Raw genomic sequence first — 22,562 nt, 5'->3', positions numbered from 1 at the left:
ATACATGGAGTCTCTCATGTATACATGAGAGACTCCATGACACCACTCTAAGACCAATACTTTTTTAATGTATTGAACACTATGTCCCAAGTCCTCCAGACCTTAACTGTTCTGTCGTGTTTCCTGTACAGTTGTTGGAGAAGGGCTTTCCTAGCATGCAACAGACCCTGCTGCAGATCATTTACAGCCTGCTGAGTCACATGGACCTGAGCGTCATTCAGGCAAAGCCTTTCAATATGGAGGTCCTCAAGACCATTGAGAAGTTTGTGCAGGTGAGATGAATTACTGTACAAATACATTTCTGTATTTCTGTAATTTTCTTAAAGCAGCCTGGTGTGAGATTCTCCACACCTCCCATTTTCCTTGTCTAGTGTGTCTAAATTTGTTAAACAGAGTCATTTAGTACAACATAATATCCTGGGTGAATTAGGATGAGAGCAGCAAGGCTCATGCTTCACTGGTTATTGGCCGCACTAAATCGTTTTACATATGTTTTGTTCTCCTTGGCCAGGGGTTATATTAGATGTTAAACAACTGTTCTTATACAACAGTAGCAGCTTGGTTTGGAATCAGGGATGTGATTAAGCCACACTATAAATATATAAATATCTGCATGTTCATATTGTGACTGGTAGGGTTGTCTGACAAGGAATTATAAGCCTCTGCCTGTGAGCCAAGCTCAGTCTTGCATCTGAGCAGTAAATCTGGAGACACACCCAACAGCCCTCCATAAACAGCCTGTTCTCCTGGCTGCCGTCCCTCCCTTCAGTCTACTGTACAATGCATCCATTTTCCTCTGCTTTCGTGTTTCCATATTTGATTTGAGGTAACTGGATGAAAACCTTTTATTTGATAAAGATATTGACCTCTTTTTGTTATGTTCTACTGCTTGCAAGCGGGCTACTGTGTGTGTCTGTTGGTGAGTGTGTGTATAAATAGCTTGGGTGGGTGTGGATATGAATTCTTGTGTGTTTGTCTCGTAGACGGCCCACTGGAGGGAAGCTCTGAACATCCTGAAGCTAGTGGTGTCTCGCTCTGCCAGCCTGGTCCAGCCATCTCCTCCCCAGACTGACTTCTCTTACGTGGACGTCAGCCGGCTGTGGGACCGCTCTTCCAAGGCCCTGCCTGGAAAAACACTGGACTTCCATTTCGACATCTCAGAGGTCAGGCCTAGTCTTTTTTCTCTTTCTTTTTCTTTGTCTCTATCTCGAGTTTCTATTTCTATCAGTGTAATTGTGAAACTTCCGTGTTGCGTTGCGTGAGCCAAGCCATTCACAGAGGTGATTTATTTTGTGTATTGAGATGTTTTGAACATTACAACTATTACGAAGACCAGTGGGCCACAGGGTTTTATCTGTTTTCCAGGGTGTGGTGTTCTGCCAGAAATGTGAACTTTTTTGAAAGAGAAAATGTATTTCATTTTCTTTCATTAATTATATTTCTTCTAGAAAAGCCCCTTGAGATTAGCCTGAAAGCTTAAAAAGTAAACACAATTATCCCGGTTGTGCAGGGCTGGACAGTGATGTGAGAGACAGGGTGGTGCATGTGTGGGAACTGAACAGGGAGCTGTTTGTGTGGTTTATGAATAGCAGGAAATGATGTCAGTCTTTTTGCCGTCCTTTGTATGTGAATCAGAGGGAGTTCGCACTGGGCAGGACAGCAAACAGCCAGACCATTACAGCTTGAGAGAAACGTGAACAGACTACTTGTTTTTCAGACAAATACCTATACCCATATTTATAGACTGAAGTGAAAGAGAAAACAACATGAGCAGCAGCTTGCTTCTAGAGGCAGGAGGAATCCATATAATTGACTGCAGGTGAATTGAATAAGCTACATCTGTTCTCCATGTTTCTAACTGCGCCGCCTGGCAGGGAGCAGCCCCATGGAGACATGTACACTGATACTGCCACCTATTGGAAGACTAATGAAGCAACATCAAATCTGTGTGTCTTGAAGCAGAGACCGAAAGACCAGAAGGAAGGCCAGGAGATCTGACATGGAGAACATGAATCTATCTACTGCAGAAAGCTCCTTTTCTTTAAACCTCAGCTAGACATGGGACTCATGTCTGTCTCTGTGTTTATTTGTATAGACCCCAGTGATTGGCCGGAGGTATGATGATCTTCAAGACTCCCCAGGGCGGAATGGGAAGACGAGGGCCGCAGCCGTGACTCGTAGCACCTCGTCCACCTCCTCAGGATCAACCTCCAACAATGTCCTGGTGCCCGTCAGCTGGAAGAGGCCTCAGTCCTCTCAGGTGAGCTGCAGAAGGGGTCTGCTTCTATGTTGCCAAAACGGGCATCATGGTTCCACTGCTATATTCCCTTGAAGTGAGTTTTTAGAATAGACATAGACGCTGATGAGATCTATCAGCATTCTGGATAGTTGTGTTCACGGTAAAAATATTTCAACCCCATGTTGATTCCAGAGAGAATCTGGTCAAGAGTTAACTTCAATAAGTCAAAAGTAGATGATGTTGTCCTTTTATTTGTTGTCTTATTTGTAGTTTTCTAGTTTTCTCCAAATAAGCTACAGACTTGGCTGAGCTTGGGTGAACTGTGTGCCACCTGACCGTGTCCTCTTTCTCCTCTGCAGAAGAGAACCAGGGAGAAGCTGGTGAAGGTGTTGTCTTTGTGTGGACAGGAAGTAGGGCTCAGGAAAAACCCTTCGGTGAGAGACTGTGTGATCAAGACCAGCCCATGGAACACTTAGCAACACTGCGTCTGATCATGGAGCGCTTATAATAACCCTGTGTCACCCCATCTCCAGGTGATCTTCTCCAGCTGTGGGGATCTGGACCTGATGGAGCTCCAGCCCAGCCTTGTTTCCTCCGATGAGGGCACCAGGGAGCCTGACAACATGGACGACACAACCTCTGAACAGCAGTTCAGGGTCTTCAGAGACTTTGATTTCCTGGATGTGGAGCTGGAGGATGGAGAGGTGAGCTTTCCTTTCTAAGGTAGTGTCTCAACCCGCAAGAGATTATGTCCTTTATCTTCACTCCTATACTATATTTGGCTAACTCTGTAGCTTTGCTTCACTGCAAGTGCTTGTTATAGTACTGTCTCAGTTTACCATGTGGAGGCTCTGTGGGTGATGACAAAGCATGAAAAAATATTGCTGCTGTCAGCTTAATGCAATCAGAGCTCAGACCTGCATCATCTCAGATGTCTGTCTCACTTGGTTTCTGTGGCTGCTTCTGATTCCTCGTCCCTTCCTGCTCTGTGTAATATGGTTTCTTCTTCTGTTTTTGTCTACGCCATCCAGGAGCTCCAGGTAAGTTCAGCCATGTTGCTAATGCTAATTCTGTGTTGTGTGGTGTATGGTGTAGCATAGATTACACAGTGAACTCTTGTTACCGGAATGTGTAACGGCACCCTGCATGCATTAAGTTATGCAGAAGTGGTTGAAGTGTTGGTAGTGTGTTTAACTGTCATGACTTGGAGTTTTTTTTTACTTTTCTTTTAGTTTAAATTCCATTTTGAGCAGAACAAGTCATGTATGCAAGTATGCATATGCATGGTAGCACAAGCCGTTCTTAGACAGTTCTTATCTGTATTTACTGTATTGGCTTTAAGAAAAATTTAGTATCATGTCACCACTACTTGAAATAAAATACTTTATCAGCATACATCACACACAACCAGGAATAACTTCTGCCAGATATCTGATTACTTTTTGCCCTTCAACTATTTAATATTACCTTGCAGTACTACTCAATCCTCGATCAACGCCATTTAAAACTAATCATTATCACATTATCATCATTTGTACAGTAAAATCACATTTTATGTAACACTTTATGCATTGTGCTGTAATCCTAAGAACTGCTATTGAAAGCACATATTGAATGTTCCAGTCTGTAGTTGAAGGGAATCAGCTGTGTTGAGTTCCAGTTGGCAAACACTGTTCAGCCTCAATTACTTAGTGTTTCCTTTTTCTTTCTACTTTGGAGGGCTCTTGACGTAGTGTCACAGTCCATTTCCAATGTCTGCTTTTGTGGGGAGGGGGACTACTGTCTCAAGGACTACCCCATTCCCAGACTAGCACTGCATGACTATGAGTCTGCACAGAAACTTGTTACTCATGTCTGTGTTGTGTTGCAGGGGGAGACCGGTGATAACTTTAACTGGGGGGTGCGGAGACGCTCCATGGACAGTCTGGACAGGAGTGACCTACAGCTGCTGGAAGAGAGCCAGTTGTCAGGCAGCCTGCCTAGCCTCAGCAACATCACCCACCAAGACTCTGACGAGTCCTCCGAGGAAGACTCCCTCACTGCCAGCCAGATCCTCTCACATTCACAAATTGTAAGTCAATGTCTGTGCCTTTCAGGTGATGCAAGAGATCTGTATCTGATGTACATAATGCACCCTTTTGATATACAGTATGTATAACGGTGTAACGGTACACAGAAGTCATGGTTCTGCATGTACCGCGGTTTTGTTTGGTACAACAGGAAAAAGCAACAAATCCCAAATGCTAGGTTTATTTTCATATTACTTCAATGCCACATCCTAAACCATATGTTAGTCTGTTCCCAAAAATCTTGTCTACACGACAGTGAAAATGGCTAACATTGTTCATTTGGGACTTTTGAGAGCTTAATTAGTGCGATGAGTGCCCTTGTTTTACATTATGAGCGTTGACATTCGCTCTATCTAGCTAGCTTGCAGCAAGCATTTCTCAAACTCCCTGAAATAAAATACAGACAGATGAGGGGAAATTGTGCAGCATTTTCGCTCATTTCAACAGATCAGCCTCATAATCTGTTTCCATAAAGTAGACACACCTGTTAATGACTCAGATTCTATGTCTGACTGCACCTTTGACATCTGTATTGTGACACTTCAGTAGGAATACATGTACCGCTATACCCCTAATATACATACATTATAACATTGTATACTGTACAGTAGCTATCGCTCTCCTCTCTTTTAACCTTGATCGAACACTTCTTGTTCCCCTCAGTGCTTGTAGGCAGATCCCAGAACCCTAGTGGTTAGCATTAAACCACAGCTTTTGATGTATGGGCTTATAGCCAGTGGTATTTCATAGATGCGTTCCAACGCTTATATGCTTTTTAAACCAGCGTATCATTGTTGTAGTTCAAGGTGCTTTTCTTTGCTTTTCAGATGCCATTTACTTCTTAAAGTTCACAAAGAATGCTCTTAAAGTATGAGTTGTAGTAGTTCTACTAATCGTATAGTGATTGGCTAACATTGCATGATGTAACGTTTTTCTGTAAGGACTCCAACCCCAACTTTCCTTGTTTCAGATTGTCAACCTTTCTCCCACCGAGGAGCTCAATAACATGGACTCTCTGTCCCCCTCCTGCGACTCTGCTGAGCCTCAGCCTCTGAACACCAGAGAGCCCAGTTTCGATGTCTCACTGCCCGAGGACTCGAAGCCACGGGTGAATAAGGGGTTCAGAGTGTCTGAGATCTGGGGGCGTGCTGAGTCCTGTTCCTATCGCAGTTCCGTACTGGAATTCTTCACTAACGCTGCCAAATAGAAATCTGCTCCTCTGTCCTATCTCTTTTGGGAGATTCAGAGAATGCTTTCAGAAATGCATGTTTTCTGTATCAGAGGTATTACTGGTATGTCTCTGTAAACTTTCAACATTTCCTCTCTAAAAGATATGGCTGGGCCCAATCTTTTGTAGTTTCTAGTGCATGTTAATAACTGCAACATAGCTAATTTTGGGCCTGCTATGGGCTTATTCGTGCTGCATTTGTTTTATGTCATAGTATTACTGGCCGGTTGGGGTTTTCTTCACTGTAGGTACATTAGCAACAGGAAATGGCTCTTTTGCTGTGTCTGTTTAAGGCAATGTGTAGACCTTGTGTGTGGGTGTCTCTTTGCAATAACTAAACAAGCCTTTGCATGTGGGAGGGGAGCAAGGTTACACATTGTCTGCCCAAAAACATGAGTGTCTGTGACCACACTGGTTTGCAAACATTTCATACAACACAATTTGGCATATTTTGTCTACTCTCACCCAAAATAAAAAACAAAACACTACAAAGATTGTCCTTGTCTTTTGGAAAGGTTAGTGTACCCATTTTACCCCAATATTGTTATTTTAATTATTATGTAAAATAATAACAACAAGGGCTTATGAGAACATTGAGTATCACTGCATATTCCCTGTCATAGTAGTACAGTGTTATTACATCGTGTACCTGATTCTGCTACTGAGGATAACTTTCTTTTTGTCTCTCCTAGCTGTCGACAGAAGAGGAGGACAGTAATGCCCAGGAGGACAATCTCTCTCTCTCTATCTCCGAACTTCCCTCTGGGTTTAACTGCAGTGACAGTTTCTCGCTGGACATGACTCAGGATGATTTCAAAGGAGAACTGGACCTTGAGGCCAACTGTCTGCCCAGGTATGCACAGTAAACCTGAGTGATCTTTACTGTGATAAGGGGTTAGTTAATGCTACATATATTAACCACACTTTAGCATGTAGCTGAGGATATGTTGCTACATTATGTTAGCTAGATATAATACGCCCCTAAAGGTTTAGCTGCACATTCCTTGCCACTGTTCCCTGCATCCCTCAAGATGTATAAACATGCTTAAATGTGGCCTTCACAGTCTGAGCGAGGAGGAGAGAGAGGAGTCTCTGGAGTGTCGTTCGTCCCCTCCTCCATCCCCCTTCTTCTCTGCCATCCTCGCCGCCTTCCAGCCAGCCATGTGTGATGACGCGGAGGAGGCTTGGCGCCGCCACATCAACCAGCTGGTGTCTGACTCTGATGGCTCCTGTGCAGTCTACACCTTCCATGTGTTCTCCTCACTGTTCCAGGTAGCAGCAGTGGTGATATTGGCTCTGGGGCCTGTGGGTCTTGTGAAGTCAGACCACTCACATTCAGTAGAGAACAGTATTACTTTACTGGATGATAAAGAGTAGGAGCAATGGGATGAACATGGGGGGTCATTAGTAGGCAAGAAGGTATTCTGTGGTTATCTTGTACTCTATAATCACCTGGTGATTCATTAAATGGGGTTAGTTCAACTCATTGCCCAAAGCTGACAAGGAAATCCCCGAGCTGAAAAATACTATGTGTATCTCTAGTAGCTTGTGATTAACTCTGACAACAGCTATGCGTGCATCAGACATGCTTGGTTTTGCATTCCAGAATATTCAGAGGAAGTTCTGCTTATTGACATGCGACGCTGCTGGCTACCTTGGTGACGGGCTTCGAGGAATAGGGTCAAAGTTTTTGAGGTCCTCTCAGATGCTGACCTCATGCTCCGAGTGTCCAACACTGTTTATCGACGCAGACACAGTAAGTTGCATTTTGTCCTCTGTTTCTTTTGTAGGCTTAATAGTTTGTGACATAACCAGTACTAAAATATCATATTTTTTTTTTTTTTTTTACCAGATAATCTCTTACGGGCTTCTGGAAAAAATGAAATTCAGTGTGTTGGAGCTTCAAGAGTACCTTGACACTTACAACAACAGAAAAGATGCAGCCATATCTGTAAGAAATAATTTGATTTGAAATCACAAAAGGTCAAGCTGAGCAGTATTGGTACTGAAATCCTTTGTAATCCTTTCTTGTCTGAACAGTGGCTGACTAGCTGCAAGGCCTCATTTCCCAGGACCTCTGATGGAGCAGTTGTCTCATGCCAGCCTGGGGAATATGACGACAAGGTAGATGCTTCTGTGGTCAATTATCACAACCTTCCAGGAGGTTTTAGAGGTCATGTATTGAATGCAGCACTTTGAGTAGGCCTAACATATTTTGTGTCTAAACCAACATGATTAGTCCTATAAACAAAAGGTCTTTAAATACTGCTGAACTTATAGTTATAGAAGTTGCAGTTTCCTATGCTGCTTTGATATTTCTGTTCTGATCTATAATCGGGTGTTGTGTGTATCTGTTAATACAGTTATTAACATTACTGAAGGTACTACAGATTCCATTTCAATTAATCTCTCACACTTCCTGCCTTTCGTTTACTCTGTGGTAGCTCTGTGAGTGATCAACCTTCATTTTCTCTCTACATTCAAACTTCAACATTGAAGCTTGCATCTGAGTGGCACCTCATTACGATGTACTACTCTGCTGGGCGTGGGAACAGGTTTCCTTGATTTGCAGCTTTCTCTGCCAATCATTTAACTATTTTACTTGCTTACTGTTATTTTACTTACTGTTTGTACTATAGTGTATAACAAAACATGCAACTAGTAATGGTATGGTATTTTACATGACAAAACTCCCAGCAGAGTGACAGTACGTCTGTTTAATTTGGCTATAGTAACAAAGCGAAACAATTCTTTTCTGCCTGGCTTTATAACTTTAAAGGAGCCTTACTTGAGTTTAATTCACATTGCTATAAACTATTGCCTCTCTTTTCTCTCTTTGTGCATGTGTGGCTTGTTGAATACTGTTCAACTATATAGACCTGATAACAGATGCATGCCTTCCATTGATTCTCTATCTTCCTTTCACTCTTTCTTATCTTGTAACACGCGTGCTTTGTAGCAAATGGAATCTCTGGCAGTAAGTTAACATTGACTAATTCCTGTTTTGTGGTTAAGTGTTTGATATCAGAAGCTCTCTAGTTCAAGTGAATGACTGACGTTGACATGCTGACACAAGCTTCATGACAGTAGTTCTTCTCACAAGACATTGGAAGAGTACTCAGGGCTTGGTTGGCTGTAATACCCAGGAAAATATATACAATATTGCTGTAGTCTACAGCCCAAAATGTTTGAAGGACATGAAGTATTCAATCAAGTGTACTTTTTGGAATATAATAAAAAATGACTTTCAATGGTAACACTTCTGTTTCGCTGGATGTTTTATTCATTTTGACATGTTTGGATTTCTTTTTGTCCAGCAACTGGAGCTTTGTCAACGACTCTACAAGCTCCACTTTCAACTGCTGCTGCTATTTCAGTCCTACTGTAAACTGATTGGCCAGGTCCATGCAATCAGCTCTGCTCCTGAGGTATGTACATATAGATAATACAGAGAATAGATCATATTATCACACATAATACCTTTATATAGATGAATTGGCTAATATACACTCCCCTTGATGATAGATCAAGAACATGAAGGGGCTAAATGCACTCTCTCTCTTTCCACTGTCAGCTATCGAACATGTCCAAAGAGCTGGATGAGCTGAAGGGCAACCTGCGAACAGCAGCAGCCTCAGTGACAAGTACTGACCCTGGAGCTTTAGAGAGCAGTTCTGACCTTGCAGCCCTAGAGAGCAGTTCTGACCTTGCAGCCCTAGAGAGCAGTTCTGACCTTGCAGCCCTAGAGAGCAGTACTGACCCTGCAGTTTTGGAGACCTCCCATTTTGAGCCCAGCTTCAGCTGCCCTGAGGTCGCCGTGCAGGCCATCCTGGAGGCTCTGAGGAACAGCGAGTTCCTCACAGCTGTGCGCACCATCCGAGAGTGCAGGTAAGGAGAAAACTTTAGTTATGCTTCTGATTCCGAGAATATGTATTTACTTAATCTGAGAGGTTGAATGTTTTGTCCTGTGCAGGAGTTTGTGGCCGAACGACATCTTTGGCAGCCGTTCTGAGGATGAAAGCCAGACCTTACTGAATGTTTACTTCAGGCATCAAACACTGGGTCAGACAGGAACCTTTGCTCTGGTGGGTTCAAAGCAGGATCTCTCAGAGATCTGTTTAAGGCTTATGGAGCTGAATGGAGAGATCCGGGACATGATCCGCAGAGCCCAGGGCTACCGAGCCATCACAACCTTTCTCCCAGACTCCAGGGTGTCCGGCTCCAGTCTTTGACACCTGACCTCAGACCTTGCTCAGTGCCCTGTCCCATACCCAGCCTCCACACCTGCCTAGGATTGCTGCTGTCTTCACATTGGTCATTAAAAGCTTCACTTACTCATGGAACAGACCACACAATGCCCCTACCAGTAAATAACCTCCCTGAATATCACACATTCAGATGTGCAGCAATACTGTGGGAGTGTGCTTTATGTGGGCCCCTGGAACCTTGGTTTTTATTGCACTAATCCTTTTGGGTAACTTCCCAAAGCGGCCCCTTGCTACTGAGGTCAGCAACTTTCACATATAACAAAAGACATACCAAAGTTATTAACTTATTCTTCCTTATACAGTATATCTTTTTTGAATTGTTAAGGGAAAATGTGCAATGCTTCACAGAAGTGAAATACTTTTACTGTATCATGAGAGAATGTTTTTTTTTTTCAATTTCAGTGCTATTAGCTACTTGAAATTTTGGATTACAGGTAAAATGACGCTGATATTTTGTTATGTTGTGAAGTAATGCGTGTGTGTGTGCGCGTGTGTGTGAATTTAACTGTAATCAGACTACCATCCCTAACACTGCTCAGCATAATGTATACATATTGAACACGCTCATCAACTTTGACATGCTGCAAATCTACTGTCTCAAAAAACTAGATGCCGCTATGGGTTATCTGTTATCTTTCTACTGTGTAGCTATATTTGCATAAAAGAGAATTATTTATATGAAAGAAATATGCTTGTAATCCATTTGTTTTATAGACTGAAAACAAATGTTATTATTCTGTCGGTAAAACTGCCAGGCATGCAAATGATGTGTACTTTAAAGTGTAATAGATATTTATGAATATAAGATAGTATTTTAACTGAGAGTTACATTTGTAAATAAATTGGAGCTTTTCTCATGCTTTTAAGATTTTATTTTTATGTTATTTACAGTAGAGGACAATATAACTGTATGCATGTAACCACCTGAAGGATATGCATATTTGTACATTTCTTTAGGGGTTGTTCCTGTAGCTATCAGCGTGTAAATACTATTGCCTTTGCCATTGTACTGTACTTTGGTGTTCTGTACACATCTGTAACAATAAAGGAAAAATAATATCAACAATGTTGATTCAGCTTCTTTCCTTTGTTGACAGTCATAAAGAATCATTAGTCCAAGATATGCACTGATTGTTTTTTTGTATTTTGAACTTTCAAAATAATTTAGTGCAGACCGATCCGAGTTAGTTTACGTTTTAGAAACTTATACAATTCTGATGCTATGTGCCGTCTGCTTCATTTGAAATACGTAATTTGCCTGAATATATATCCAGAGTATACATGCATGCTTGTATTATTTAAGAGGTTTTCACATAACGACTGGATTGACTGGAAATTGCAAATAAGATGTTACAAAACCAGATTCATTTAATAAAACTTGGCAGTAATGCTTCCGAAACCTTGATTTTCAACCTATCCTGAACCCGGAAAAACTGTGAGCAGTGTGACGTAAATCTAGTCAACCCATAGGTAACATTGGCGGGGAATGCAAAAACACTGACAGTGTCGCGAGTTCGGTAGCACAGAATTTTGTCAGGTCCAGGACGGAAAATTAATTGAAAGCTAGGTTAGTGCCATGACAAAACAAATGTGATGTCAATTGTTTTTTTCGAGCCATGGGATACTAAGTTACGTGATCATCGCCTGCTAGCCTGCTACTTAGCCAGTTAAACTTATATTGCTTGCTAATAACGTCAGCTAGCTACATAGTGGTAAGCTATGTAGTTAGCGTTCTAGCCAACTGGTGTACAGTAGTCTGGCCATATCAATTACTGTTACTGTACATAGCTCTAACGTTAAACCCAATCAATGACTCTAACCTGTGGAAGAAAACTGGAGAACCATGTTCGACCCATTTGTGGATCAAGTCTGGGAAGGTAGGTTAGCCCGAGACGCTATGTTTTGCAGTTAAGTGCATCACACTGTAGTCCTAAAGTGAGTCAAACCAATTTACCTTATACTTTCATGCATTGTTTTACACTATTGTCAATGAAGAACTGGGACCGCTGGATCCAAACTGGTTTGAAGAGCTGACGATCAAAGGACCGATTACTGGGAATGACACTACCACAGAAGAAGATCCATTGAGCACGAATATACCAACAGACGAAGGTGGATGTTTCAAAACACCATTAGATAAATCTGCAGTAGACAATCAGCTCTTCTCTACACCTAAGGTTTTTAGATGTAGTAGAGTACATTTCCCTGAAACGGATGAAGATGGGTTATTGTCCTGTGAAAAAGGTAGGCTAAATTAATATTGTCTCTTATAATAACCACCTTTCATTTATCTGTCAAAACTGCCTGTCAAGTTCTGTTTGAGTAGCCTGCACATTTCTTTCCAAGTGTGCCATGAAGGGACTTCAGAAAAAGTAACAAGTTTGTTATGGACAGATACAAGCCCAAGCTTATTTGGATCATGTGAAAATGGGTAAGGACATTGTTTGTGATGTGGGATGACATTTCTTTCAAAGAAATTAAAATTGGGAAACTATTGTGCATTACATATATTTTTTTATTGTTTCGTTTCAGCAGGTCAAGAAAAAAGTCATGTAAAACCCAGGAGCAAGAGAGTTTTGGTAAGTCGATTATGGTCATTAACTTGTGATGGGTTTTTCATAATGCTCTGCGTTAACATTGTATAGTAGTCTGGTCCTGCAGAGCTGCACTTGATTTATTTTTGTGTTTTGTTAATGTGCAGAGTTGCTGAGCACTCCGAAACCATCTGTGGTGAGTGTGCTCATAATTTACTGAAGCCAACTATCTTGTCAGTTTGTTGTTTTCATTGTAAGTGATAATGCCACAGAGTGTTTGATCTGTCCTTTCTGTGATTGCGTGCAGAGAAACTATGTCAGGCACATAACAGAAAGCCTTGGTGCACAGATGGACTCCAATGTGTCGTGGACAAGTTCACTTAATACCCCACCTACCCTATCACCCACCATTATTTTGTGTAAGTACATATATTATGTATTAAAGGGTCAGACTGTAGGGTTGTAGTCAAAGGACACCCATGTTTCTGAGTACCACGGTGGTCAACTGTCTCATCCTCATCCAGCTAAAAACAAGGACAGTGCCGTTCCTGTAAGTCTGTCTGCGGATTGTGAGATCATTGTGAGTACAATAAATGTAGACATCTGTATGTTTGCAAATTTATATAATGATATTAACTGCCTCAAGACAGATTCCTAATGCTCTTATCTTTCTTTAAAAATTATATTATTTCTTAGTTTGTGCGGAAGCTCTTCCCCTCACTCTCAAATACTGCAGGTCCAGAGTTGCCATCAGAAAACACTGCAACTTCAGTTCAACCCAGTAGTGAGTACCTACCAACCATATATGATGCTGTGGCCTAACCTGTATGGTTATGAACACTATATGCAGAGTACAGAACATGACTGGTCATACTGATTCCCATATTCTTCCATCTGCAGATTACCACCTTCCTGTTCTCTCACAAGATCGTTCACCAGAGGGCAGGATCTGGAGGCAGACATTGCCAGATGCTATCAAGGACGGAGTTGTTCGCAGCACAGTGGCTAGTGTTTTGGATGGAAGCGAAGATGTCCTCTCCGTATTCTTCAGTAATAGCAGCTCTGCTTTACGAAGGGTTAAAGTTACGGAAAGAATTAAAAGGAAGCAGTCCAGCTCAACAAAGGGACAAGACCCTTTAACTGTGGGCACGGACCAATCCAGTGAGATGGCAGAGGACGAACACAGCAAGGACATCACAGTGTCCTCGAGGATCACCACAAAAACTGGAGAAATGGGCATAACTCAGTGGACTCCAATAAGTCTATCAGATATATCAGATTGTGATTTGGATACATTATCTCATGATGTGACACAGACTGGCCAAGTGGAACCCAGCCCCGTCCCTGCTAAACCCCAGACAGGAGGAGCAGTATCCTGCCAGCCAGTGGAGTCCCAGCTGATTGAATCTGGGGTTAAAGGTTCACTAGACTGCTCTTTCACCAGGAAAACTAGAAAGTTTGTATACTGTATCCAGAATCCCCAGCCCCCAGCACAAGGAAACTATTCTCAGAAAACGGATGCATCTAATGGAAATGTACTCAGAGGTATGTTACTTTTTAGAATACATCTTTTTTTTTTATTTACACTGTAAATGCTACTTTTTTTCCAAGAGATTTTATTGTGATGTTTTTAAAGCATTTCTTTGATCTCATGATAGGTGACAGGGGACATATTCTCAACATGAGAGGACAAAGGACTGAAGAATTGAACAAGAACCCCCCTGATGAGAATCGTCAGCAAGAACAAGGATGTGTGACTGTCCCCCCTGCACCAGCCAAAGACCAGCATCTGGAAATGTCCCAGCTTTGTAGAGTGTTTGCACAAGATTTCAGTCAAATGGTGGACTCTAGTAAAGCAGACAACAACAAAATGGATCCTCTTCAACACGGTTTCTCTGCTTCAGCCTGCCTCTCGGCAGTGAGACGAAGAAAAAGACAACAGTCGTCTAAACGAGAGTCAAGTGGAACAAATGAATCTGTCCAGCATCAACGCGGGGATTACCAAAACGACGACAGACTTATCTGTGTTTCTCCGTCCAGCAACCTCACTAATCTCACAGTACAGGATAGTGGCTATGCCTCCACCTCAATAACACAAATAAACAGATCATCAAATCAACCACCATGCTGGGGCTTTAAAACGGGCAACAATAAGACCATTTCTGTAACACCACAGGCACTACAGAAAGCTAAGTCTGTATTTGAGGACTTAAAAGAAAGCTTGTCATTAAATATTACTGATGCCAGTACATCTGTCAGTCAAGTCAACCAGGACATGTACCCTTGTAATGAAAGCAGCTTATGCACTGAAGTCAGTTTTGTAAAACCACTGAATAGTGTGAAAAAGTCTCAGAACACTGTCTGTGGTACTCAAAGCCCTTTAACAGCCTCACAGCATGCTGATGTTACCGAGTTGTGCAGTCTTTTAGAAGATGCAGACAGCCAGTTTGAATTCACACAGTTTAGATCTGCGAAGTCAAGTTCTCGTGTTCCAGAAAGTGTGGCCCCTCACCAGTTATCTGAGAAAGAACTGGACCCTGAATTTCTTACAGGAATAGATTTTGACGACAGCTTTAACTCTGAAAAACAGTTTGTAAAGATGGCAAACCCTAGCAATATCTCTGAAAACAAAGTTCAAATGCACACTAGCAGCTTTGATATGGACAAGTCTGATGTCAAAAGTAGCCCTAAAGTAGCCGTAGGTTTCATAACAGCTGAAGAAAATCATGTGCGGGTTTCAGTTCAGTGTCTGAGCAAAGCGAGGGCCTTGTTTGCAGATTTAGACGAGAGCTGTGAGGCAACAAGAGATGCATGTTTTGACAGCTCTGTGATGGCATCAGCTAAGCTAATTGAACCCTTACCTTTGAAACAGCAACTTGACGAAGCTTCTAATGTTGAACATTTAGAGCCTGTTGATGGTGATACTGCTGACAGTATTGACTTGATGTGCATTGAAGAGGACATCCTATCAAATTCAACAGACAACCACAAGACTATTGCAGGTTGTTCAAGTTTGACTGCAGTTCACCTATCTGATAACAAAGTGGATGTACCTGATGAAAGTGTTGAACCTGGGAAGATTCCACCGTACGTGCTACATTCTCATAAATCACACAGTGGTTTTCAGATGGCCAGTGGTAAAGGGGTCACTGTCTCAGCCAAAGCCATTCAAGAAGCCTGTGTTATCTTCAAAGACTATGAGGTTCTGGAAAGTGTAGCGTGTGTTTCACCGGCGCGATTCAAACCCTGTGAAGAAGTTGCTGCGACTTGTAGCGGCAGATTTGAGAGAAAGAACTGTGGCTTTAATGCTGCTGGTGTGACGAGGGCGCATGTGTCTGGTAAGCCTCTTCTGAAGCCGGAGGCTCTGTTCAGTGGCAGCGGTACGCTCGGCATGAACAGTGCTGTGAAGACATTAAAGTATCATCAGCGGGACAGTGATGGTGGCTTCAAGAAGCCTTGTACTAAACCAGCCACAGTCTCTGCAGAAACCTTGTTATCTGAAAGGGCCCTGGCACATAATGTCAATTCGTTGCAAAGGTGTTGTGGATTCAGCACTGCAAGTGGGAAGAGAGTTGCTGTGTCTGATGGAGCCCTTCAGAAGGCAAAGGCCCTGTTGAGTGAATTTAATGAGGACGGAACTGAAAAGAAAGAAGCGAGAATAAGTCATAGCAGTCCAACAAAGACTCTGACAGAGAACCTTGGAGGGTTTAAGACGGCCAGTGGAAAAGGAGTAGCATTGTCAGCGAAGGCCCTTGAACACACCAAGGATTTCTTCAAGGACTGTGATGCTAACACAGATGCCTCTAAACTTGCAGATACAAATGAGAAGTCTGTTGAAAAAAGGAATATTCACATGAATGCAGGGAAAAGTAATTGTGGTTTCACAACAGCTGGGGGCAAGAAGGTGCATGTCTCTGAAAAGAGCCTGTTGAGGACAAAAGCCCTCCTGATGGAATCCCCTAGAAAAGATTGTGGTGATATTAACTTGACTAAACCTGCTTGTAGGGAAAGGGCCTCAGGATCAGCCGGAGACCACACACATCCATCACCCAGTGACAATGATGCTGATGCAAACCAACTACCCAACACTGTGTCGGATTCTCTCGATGAGTTAGGAAAGGGTTTTTCTTTTAGCACTGCCAGTGGAACAACAATATGTGTGTCAGACACTTCCCTCCTAAAAGCCAAGTCTCTTCTCAATGAATGTGAAAGGGATGTTGTGACTAGTGACAGATTGGATTCAGCAAATACTTTGTCACTTAAATTGCCTCAAAAGCCTCTTTGCAACACAGCCAATGGGAAGGCAGTGCCTGTTTCTGAGAAGGCCCTTCAGGAGATTAAGTCTGTTTCCTGGGAGACCCGTCACGTTAAACATGACACAATAGCTCAAAGTCCTGCAGAATGTTCATTTGGATTCAGCACAGCTAGTGGTAAAGGGGTGCATGTGTCTGAAAAAGCACTTAAAGCCGCTTTTGACAAATTCAGAGAAACTGAAAACAATATTGTACAATGCCAGCCTATTAGTGAAAAAAGCGATTACAAAACACCTATAGATAAAGGGCCATTACTGCCAGCTCATGACCAGCTCGAGCCAGTGACGGCGAGGAAACCAGAGGATCGTGACACGGTCCTGACCAGGGATGGAAGAGAGCACGGAGAGGCTTCTTCCTTGTTGAACCTGGAATCTCTGGGGTTTAGTGGCTGCACAGACACCCAGCAGGAGTATTTTGCTCAGGAGGCCATGGACAGCACCAAGGCTCTGTTAGAGGATGAACACCTGTCGGGCCAGAGCTCTAGATCTTTTGCTTTTCACAAAAACCCTTTAGAGAAGAATCCTTCCCGCAGCGAGCAAGCTGAATATAGAAGCAGAGCAACTGGAAAAAGGACAGGAGAGGATGCTGATGTAAAAGGTAAGTACAGTAGTACAGTTGTTTTGGAGTTAATGTTATGAATCAATATACTTTCATTCTTATAACAGGAGTGTGTTATTTTAAGCATTTCTGATACTCTAATTTACAGAACAGCCACCCTTGAAAAGACGACTCTTGGCTGAGTTTGACAGAACTCTGGATTGTAACAAGCGGTCAATCACACCAGTCAAAAGTTGCTCAGATGGTACCAACCTATCTGTAACCAATGTCAAGACACAACGGATATTAAAATGTGAAGTAAAATCGAATGTTTTCATAACCATACCTCCTTCTGTGTTTTAGGGATGCTGAAAGACAGGAGAGTGTTTAAATATAATGTCTCTCTTCAACCGAATATCACAAGACCATTCAGGTAGCTTCAGTCATACTCAAAATGTTACAGGTGGAATGAAACATTCCAGTCCCTCATCAAGTTTTTGTTCTACAGGGATCCAAAGAGCCATGTTGGCTTGACTTTGAATAAGGCTGAGTCACAGAACAGGAGGCCAGAGCCAACGCCAGCAGACATCAAGCCCTCCACTGCCAGGGGAGCTGTCTTTGTTCCTCCGTTTCGTAAAAATATCAAGACAGAGACACACAGGAGCAATTTTCAACAGGATAAAGGTGGAACACCTGTCGTGCTGGTTCCCCAGTTTGGAAAACCAACAAGTAGGACAACTGATAAAGACCCGCAACCTCCAAACAATAACACAACCCACCACCTCTTCAAAATACTGGCTAAGACCAGTGAACCATCGCCTGCACTGGAAACCAAAGACAACCAAAGCCCTGAAATGGAAACTAATTATAGTGACAAGGTAAACAAAATGAAAATAGACCCACAAAGCCATGAGAAGATAAACCAACCCAGCGGTGATGACGAACAAGATGTCTCTGATACTGCACGACAGGACACCATCACGGAGGGCTCCACTTCAGACCAGGCTTCCCCTGGTAGCCACGGTAACCAGCATTCGGTTGATACTTTGGGTGTCCTCGTCGATTTCCCTTCTCAGCCGTGTATAGAAGTCAGGGGAATGTTGTGTGTGTGTGTTTTGCGTGAGCAGAAGTGGATCTCCAGAGTTTGCAGCTCGCTCTGGACATGCAGAGCATGAGGCTGAGGAAGAAGAAGCGTCAGAACATCCGTCCGGTACCAGGGAGCCTGTTCCTGGCCAAGACCTCGGGGGTCCCCCGGGTGGCTCTGAGGGAGGCCGTCAGAGGGAGGTGTCCTGTCCAGCACACCCAGAAACAGGTAGGCCAACACGGCATGACCTGGATGTGAACATCCAGTAGAAAGCTCTTGATTCCTGCGGTGATTTGGATGGTGGCTTTTCTGTCCTTCTCCAGCTGTATGGATACGGAGTGCATCAGCAGGTGCGTCAGATCAGCAGCGAGAATGCTGAGCCGTTTTGTTTTCACTGCCAACACTTTTTCAAACGTGAGGCGTTGGCAGCCGGAGTTCAGCTTGCTGATGGGGGCTGGCTCATCCCCAGGAAGGATGGCAGGGCTGGGAAAGTGGAGTTCTACAGGTAGTGACATCCTCCATTACAACTGACTTAAGATCAACTGTAATAACCCTACCAGAAGAGAGCTACTGTACTCTGCCCTCTCGTCTCCAGAGCGCTGTGCGACAGCCCAGGTGTGGACCCCCAGCTGATCAGCGAGGCGTGGGTGTATAACCACTATCGCTGGATAGTCTGGAAGCAGGCGGCCATGGAGAGATGTTTCCCGGAGGTGATGGGGGGTCTCTGTCTGACCCCAGAGCAGGTGCTCCTGCAGCTTAAATACAGGTACTCACGCTTCATGCCGGTCATGGATTTTTAGTCATCACAAGTTATTGTTTGTTCTGTAGGACCCATCGATTTGTTTCACTCAAACCTAAAGGATGTATTTTGTTGATTTAGATACGACGTTGAAGTGGACCACAGTCGACGACCGGCTCTGAGGAAGATCATGGAGAGAGACGACACAGTCGCCAAAACCCTGGTTCTCTGTGTGTGTGGTGTCGTGTCCAGGGGACAGAACCGCCCGAGCCGGGCTGAAGCCAGCTCCCCCCAGGTGGCCGGCAGCAAGGCCGACCCACCCTTTGGGGTCATCTGGCTGACAGATGGGTGGTACGCCATCAAGGCCCAGATGGACGCCCCGTTGACGGCCATGCTGGCCAAGGGTCGCCTTGTCGTGGGGGGTAAGCTGGTGATCCAGGGAGCCCAGCTGGTGGGACCCCAGACGGCCTGCTCCCCTCTAGAGGCTCCCGAGTCCCTCATGTTGAAGGTAAAAGATCAGACTCTGTGGGAGGGAAAGGCAACAGTCGAGCTACTAGTTAGATCAAGACACTTAATAATCCTGTCGTGCTTCAATGTGATTTCAGATTTGGGCCAATGGCACCAGACCAGCCAGATGGGATGCTAAGCTAGGGTTTCTGTGTGACCCCCGACCCTTGCTCTTCCCCCTCTCGTCCCTGTATGGCGATGGAGGTCCTGTGGGCTGCGTGGACTTGGTGGTGCTGAGAAGCTACCCTGTGCAGGTGGGGAAAGTGGCTCCTAATCAAGACCCAACACCCCGTGCTTGGGAACGTTTTGAAGAGACTTGTCTGTTGTGTCTAGTGGATGGAGAGGAAACCAGATGGAGGCTTTGTGTTCCGTACTGGACGCGCCGAGGAGAAGGAGGCCCGTCGCCACAGCGACGGCAAGCACAAAGCTATGGAGGTCCTCTTCGCCAAGGTCCAGGCTCAGTTTGAGAAGGAGGACAATGGTACAGAATGCCCGCTACTTGGAATATGTCAATACGCCAATGTTAACAGGGCTTTGACAAGTTCTGATGTCCTAGGTAAGAAAACCAGAGGCCGAAGGGGATCGTTGCGTCGTCAGGACATTGAGGATCTGCAGGATGGAGAGGAGCTGCATGAAGCAGTGCAGAACGACCCAGCATACCTGGAGGTGAGGATTAGCACACATCTTTGAATCCTGCTTAGTAAGACACAGCTGGGAAGTCTAACTTCTCTATTGGAGCATTGGTGGTGTGCTCGGTAGCACTGTTTTTCAACACTGATTTCTGGACTGAAAGTTGTTAAGATGAAGGTGTGTGTTCTGACTCAGGCTAAGGTGATTCAGGCTAAGGTGATTCAGGCTAAGGTGATTCAGGCTAAGGTGATTCGTGATTACGGTCAAGGTATGTGTTGTGTGAGTGCTTAAGGGGGTGTGTGTTGTGACCCAGGCCTCTCTCAGTGAGCAGCAGAGAAAGGTCCTGACCTCCTACAGGAGCTCCCTGGGGGAGAGGAGGCAGGCCCAGCTTCAGGAGAGCTTCCGTAGGGCCCTGGAGGCTGATGGCGGACACGGTCCTAACAGGGAGGTCACACCAGTATGGAAGCTCTGCGTGGCAGACTCCAGAGACCAGCGGGGCACTAGTGGTGGGTATTTCTACTATGAAGGTGTAGTATAGCTCTACCTTTCGAAATGAATTCCTCATGATGGCGTCCTCATTCTTTCAGTCTGCATGCTGAGTATATGGCGTCCTTCCATGGACCTCCAGTCTTTCCTGAGGGAGGGTTGTCGATACCGGGCCCACCACCTCTCTACATCTGAAGGCAGGAAGCGATCTGGCGGAGGTTCAGTTCAGCTAACTACCACAAAGAGAACACAGTTCCAAGGCATGCAGGTACTGCGGTTCCAGTTGCTAGTATTGCACTCAACTACACATGACAGACAATTAAAGCTTTTGTACTTACCATCCTTATTATCCAGGCCTCCCAGGACTGGCTGGCAGGGAATTACCATGCTAGAGTGGCAGTCAGCTTTCACGATCTCCGTAATCCTGAATTCCAGCCATTCTGTGGAGAGGTGGATATTGTTGGATATGTCATCTCCATCACTTCCAGTCAAGGTAGGTCTCAGCCATTGTGTCAGTAGTGTTAATAATATCACTGCTCTATGTCTGGCACATCTACAGCTGACAGTTCCCTCAATGTGCAGGTTTTTCTCAAGTAGTATACATGGTAGATGGGAAGCTGGACTTTGTGAAGGTACACTCCTACAGTAGCTTGGTTCAGCTGGGTTTGGAGGATCTTGTGAAGCCTCGGGCCCTCCTGGCTGTGAGCAACCTGCAGCTGAGGACACTGTCCAGCCCCATCCCTGGCCTGCATGCCAGCGACCTGGCCCTCTTCACCTCCAACCCTAAGGACTCCCATCTACAGGAGGCATTCACACAGCTTAGGGCACTGGTCCAGGTACACCTTGCACTTTCAAATGCTGTGGATTTTGTTTGAGAGTCTGGATCACAACCCCCAAAAAACGTGTTTTTTCTTCAATGGGCAGCATAACATGTGTTTTTGTTCTGATTGTGACAGGGCCAGGAGCACTTCTTCCTGAGTGCAGAGGAGAGGCTGTCAAACTTGATCCCATCTGATCCCAGCTCCTTCTCCTCCCCAGCTCTGCAGCCTAGAACTCCAGCCTGGAAGACACAAGATGGAGGGATACATGTAAGTTGTTATGACGTAAAGGGCCATCTAGTTATCCAACCAGTATTGTTCATACATGGAATTAAGCCTAATGCAGAATATCTGTGGTCCTACAGAAAACCCCTCAGCAGCCAATCAGAGGCTTTGGATCCATGACTCCCATCAACAGTAGCCTTCCACCACCAATCAGCTCATCAGGAAAACTAGACCCAAAGAGCCTGAAGAGAAAGAGGGGACTGGACTCTCTGTGTCGCATTCCCTCTCCCCCTCCAATATATCCCTTGGGCACCATGACCACCCCATGTGTTAACAAGACATTCAACCCCCCCAGGAGGACTGACACCCCAGCCCAGGCCCCAGCTCCCAGACCAGCCCCACCAGAAGTGGAGGATGAGTGGGTCAACGATGAAGAGTTGGCTATGATAGACACACAGGCTTTATATAGTGGGCTTGGAGAAGAGGTCACAAGGTGACAGAGGTGTTATGAATGTCAAAAGAGACATTGCAGATATTGCCGTTTTGGCTTGACTTTTCAGCCTCTTTGTGAATAAAACCATGAGTACATGAATAGCAAATACAAATTTCTGTGAAATGTCAAATTCTATCAAAAGCCAAACTAATAGATCAACCTTATATTCATGATTGACGTTTGCCACACTGCTTCTTAACATTAATGTTGTTAAGTTAAATACTTAACTCTAGTTTTTTGTTTTACTTGGTGAACAGAACATAGGCTACAGTTTTTATGGATGTACATAGTGCTTGTGCTTGTGTAAATGTTCTTGTCTTCAATGTGTAGCTGTATATAAATGTTCAAACGTTCACGCTTTTTTGTATTCCTCCCGTTCAACAGTAGGTGGC

The 22,562-nt window shown here is 44.2% G+C and overlaps 2 protein-coding genes across 2 annotated transcripts in view; both read left to right on the top strand.

Moving 5' to 3' along the window:
- Positions 1-10,870, top strand: part of frya (furry homolog a (Drosophila)) — a 42,035-nt gene extending 31,165 nt beyond the window's left edge. Inside the window, exons 47-61 of the mRNA XM_067246995.1 lie at positions 132-272; positions 984-1,163; positions 2,096-2,260; positions 2,599-2,673; positions 2,773-2,943; positions 4,110-4,310; positions 5,279-5,416; positions 6,229-6,389; positions 6,601-6,808; positions 7,143-7,292; positions 7,389-7,487; positions 7,577-7,660; positions 8,854-8,964; positions 9,111-9,424; positions 9,510-10,870. Of these exons, the coding sequence (XP_067103096.1) occupies positions 132-272; positions 984-1,163; positions 2,096-2,260; positions 2,599-2,673; positions 2,773-2,943; positions 4,110-4,310; positions 5,279-5,416; positions 6,229-6,389; positions 6,601-6,808; positions 7,143-7,292; positions 7,389-7,487; positions 7,577-7,660; positions 8,854-8,964; positions 9,111-9,424; positions 9,510-9,768 (2,457 nt within the window). The 3' untranslated portion in view covers positions 9,769-10,870. The remainder of the gene's footprint in view (positions 1-131; positions 273-983; positions 1,164-2,095; positions 2,261-2,598; positions 2,674-2,772; positions 2,944-4,109; positions 4,311-5,278; positions 5,417-6,228; positions 6,390-6,600; positions 6,809-7,142; positions 7,293-7,388; positions 7,488-7,576; positions 7,661-8,853; positions 8,965-9,110; positions 9,425-9,509) is intronic.
- A 1,361-nt stretch (positions 10,871-12,231) lies between these two features.
- On the top strand, positions 12,232-22,523 carry brca2 (BRCA2 DNA repair associated). The gene is made up of 23 exons (XM_067246681.1): positions 12,232-12,235; positions 12,506-12,534; positions 12,646-12,757; positions 12,863-12,918; positions 13,035-13,122; positions 16,913-17,248; positions 17,358-17,453; positions 17,552-17,621; positions 17,902-17,917; positions 18,160-18,211; positions 18,316-18,500; positions 18,596-18,777; positions 18,868-19,038; positions 19,153-19,519; positions 19,617-19,772; positions 19,852-19,999; positions 20,075-20,184; positions 20,462-20,654; positions 20,736-20,902; positions 20,989-21,127; positions 21,217-21,470; positions 21,591-21,722; positions 21,818-22,523. Exons 1-23 carry the CDS (start codon positions 12,232-12,234, stop codon positions 22,172-22,174), a joined length of 3,420 nt encoding a protein of 1,139 aa, XP_067102782.1. The 3' UTR covers positions 22,175-22,523.
- Positions 22,524-22,562: the final 39 nt, after the last annotated feature.

The sequence above is a fragment of the Osmerus mordax genome, chromosome 11 (genome assembly GCF_038355195.1).
Source record: "Osmerus mordax isolate fOsmMor3 chromosome 11, fOsmMor3.pri, whole genome shotgun sequence".
Classification (NCBI taxonomy): Eukaryota; Metazoa; Chordata; class Actinopteri; order Osmeriformes; family Osmeridae; genus Osmerus; species Osmerus mordax.
The sequence above is the reverse complement of the archived record's forward strand: the minus strand, read 5'-3'. Positions and strand labels throughout refer to the sequence as shown.

Bases quoted from the DNA above. Each gene is read 5' to 3' on its own strand.
- brca2 (XM_067246681.1), top strand. The intron at 20,185-20,461 runs GTGAGGATTAGC...GTTGTGACCCAG, and splicing joins ACGACCCAGCATACCTGGAG to GCCTCTCTCAGTGAGCAGCA. The intron at 21,723-21,817 runs GTAAGTTGTTAT...GTGGTCCTACAG, and splicing joins CACAAGATGGAGGGATACAT to AAAACCCCTCAGCAGCCAAT.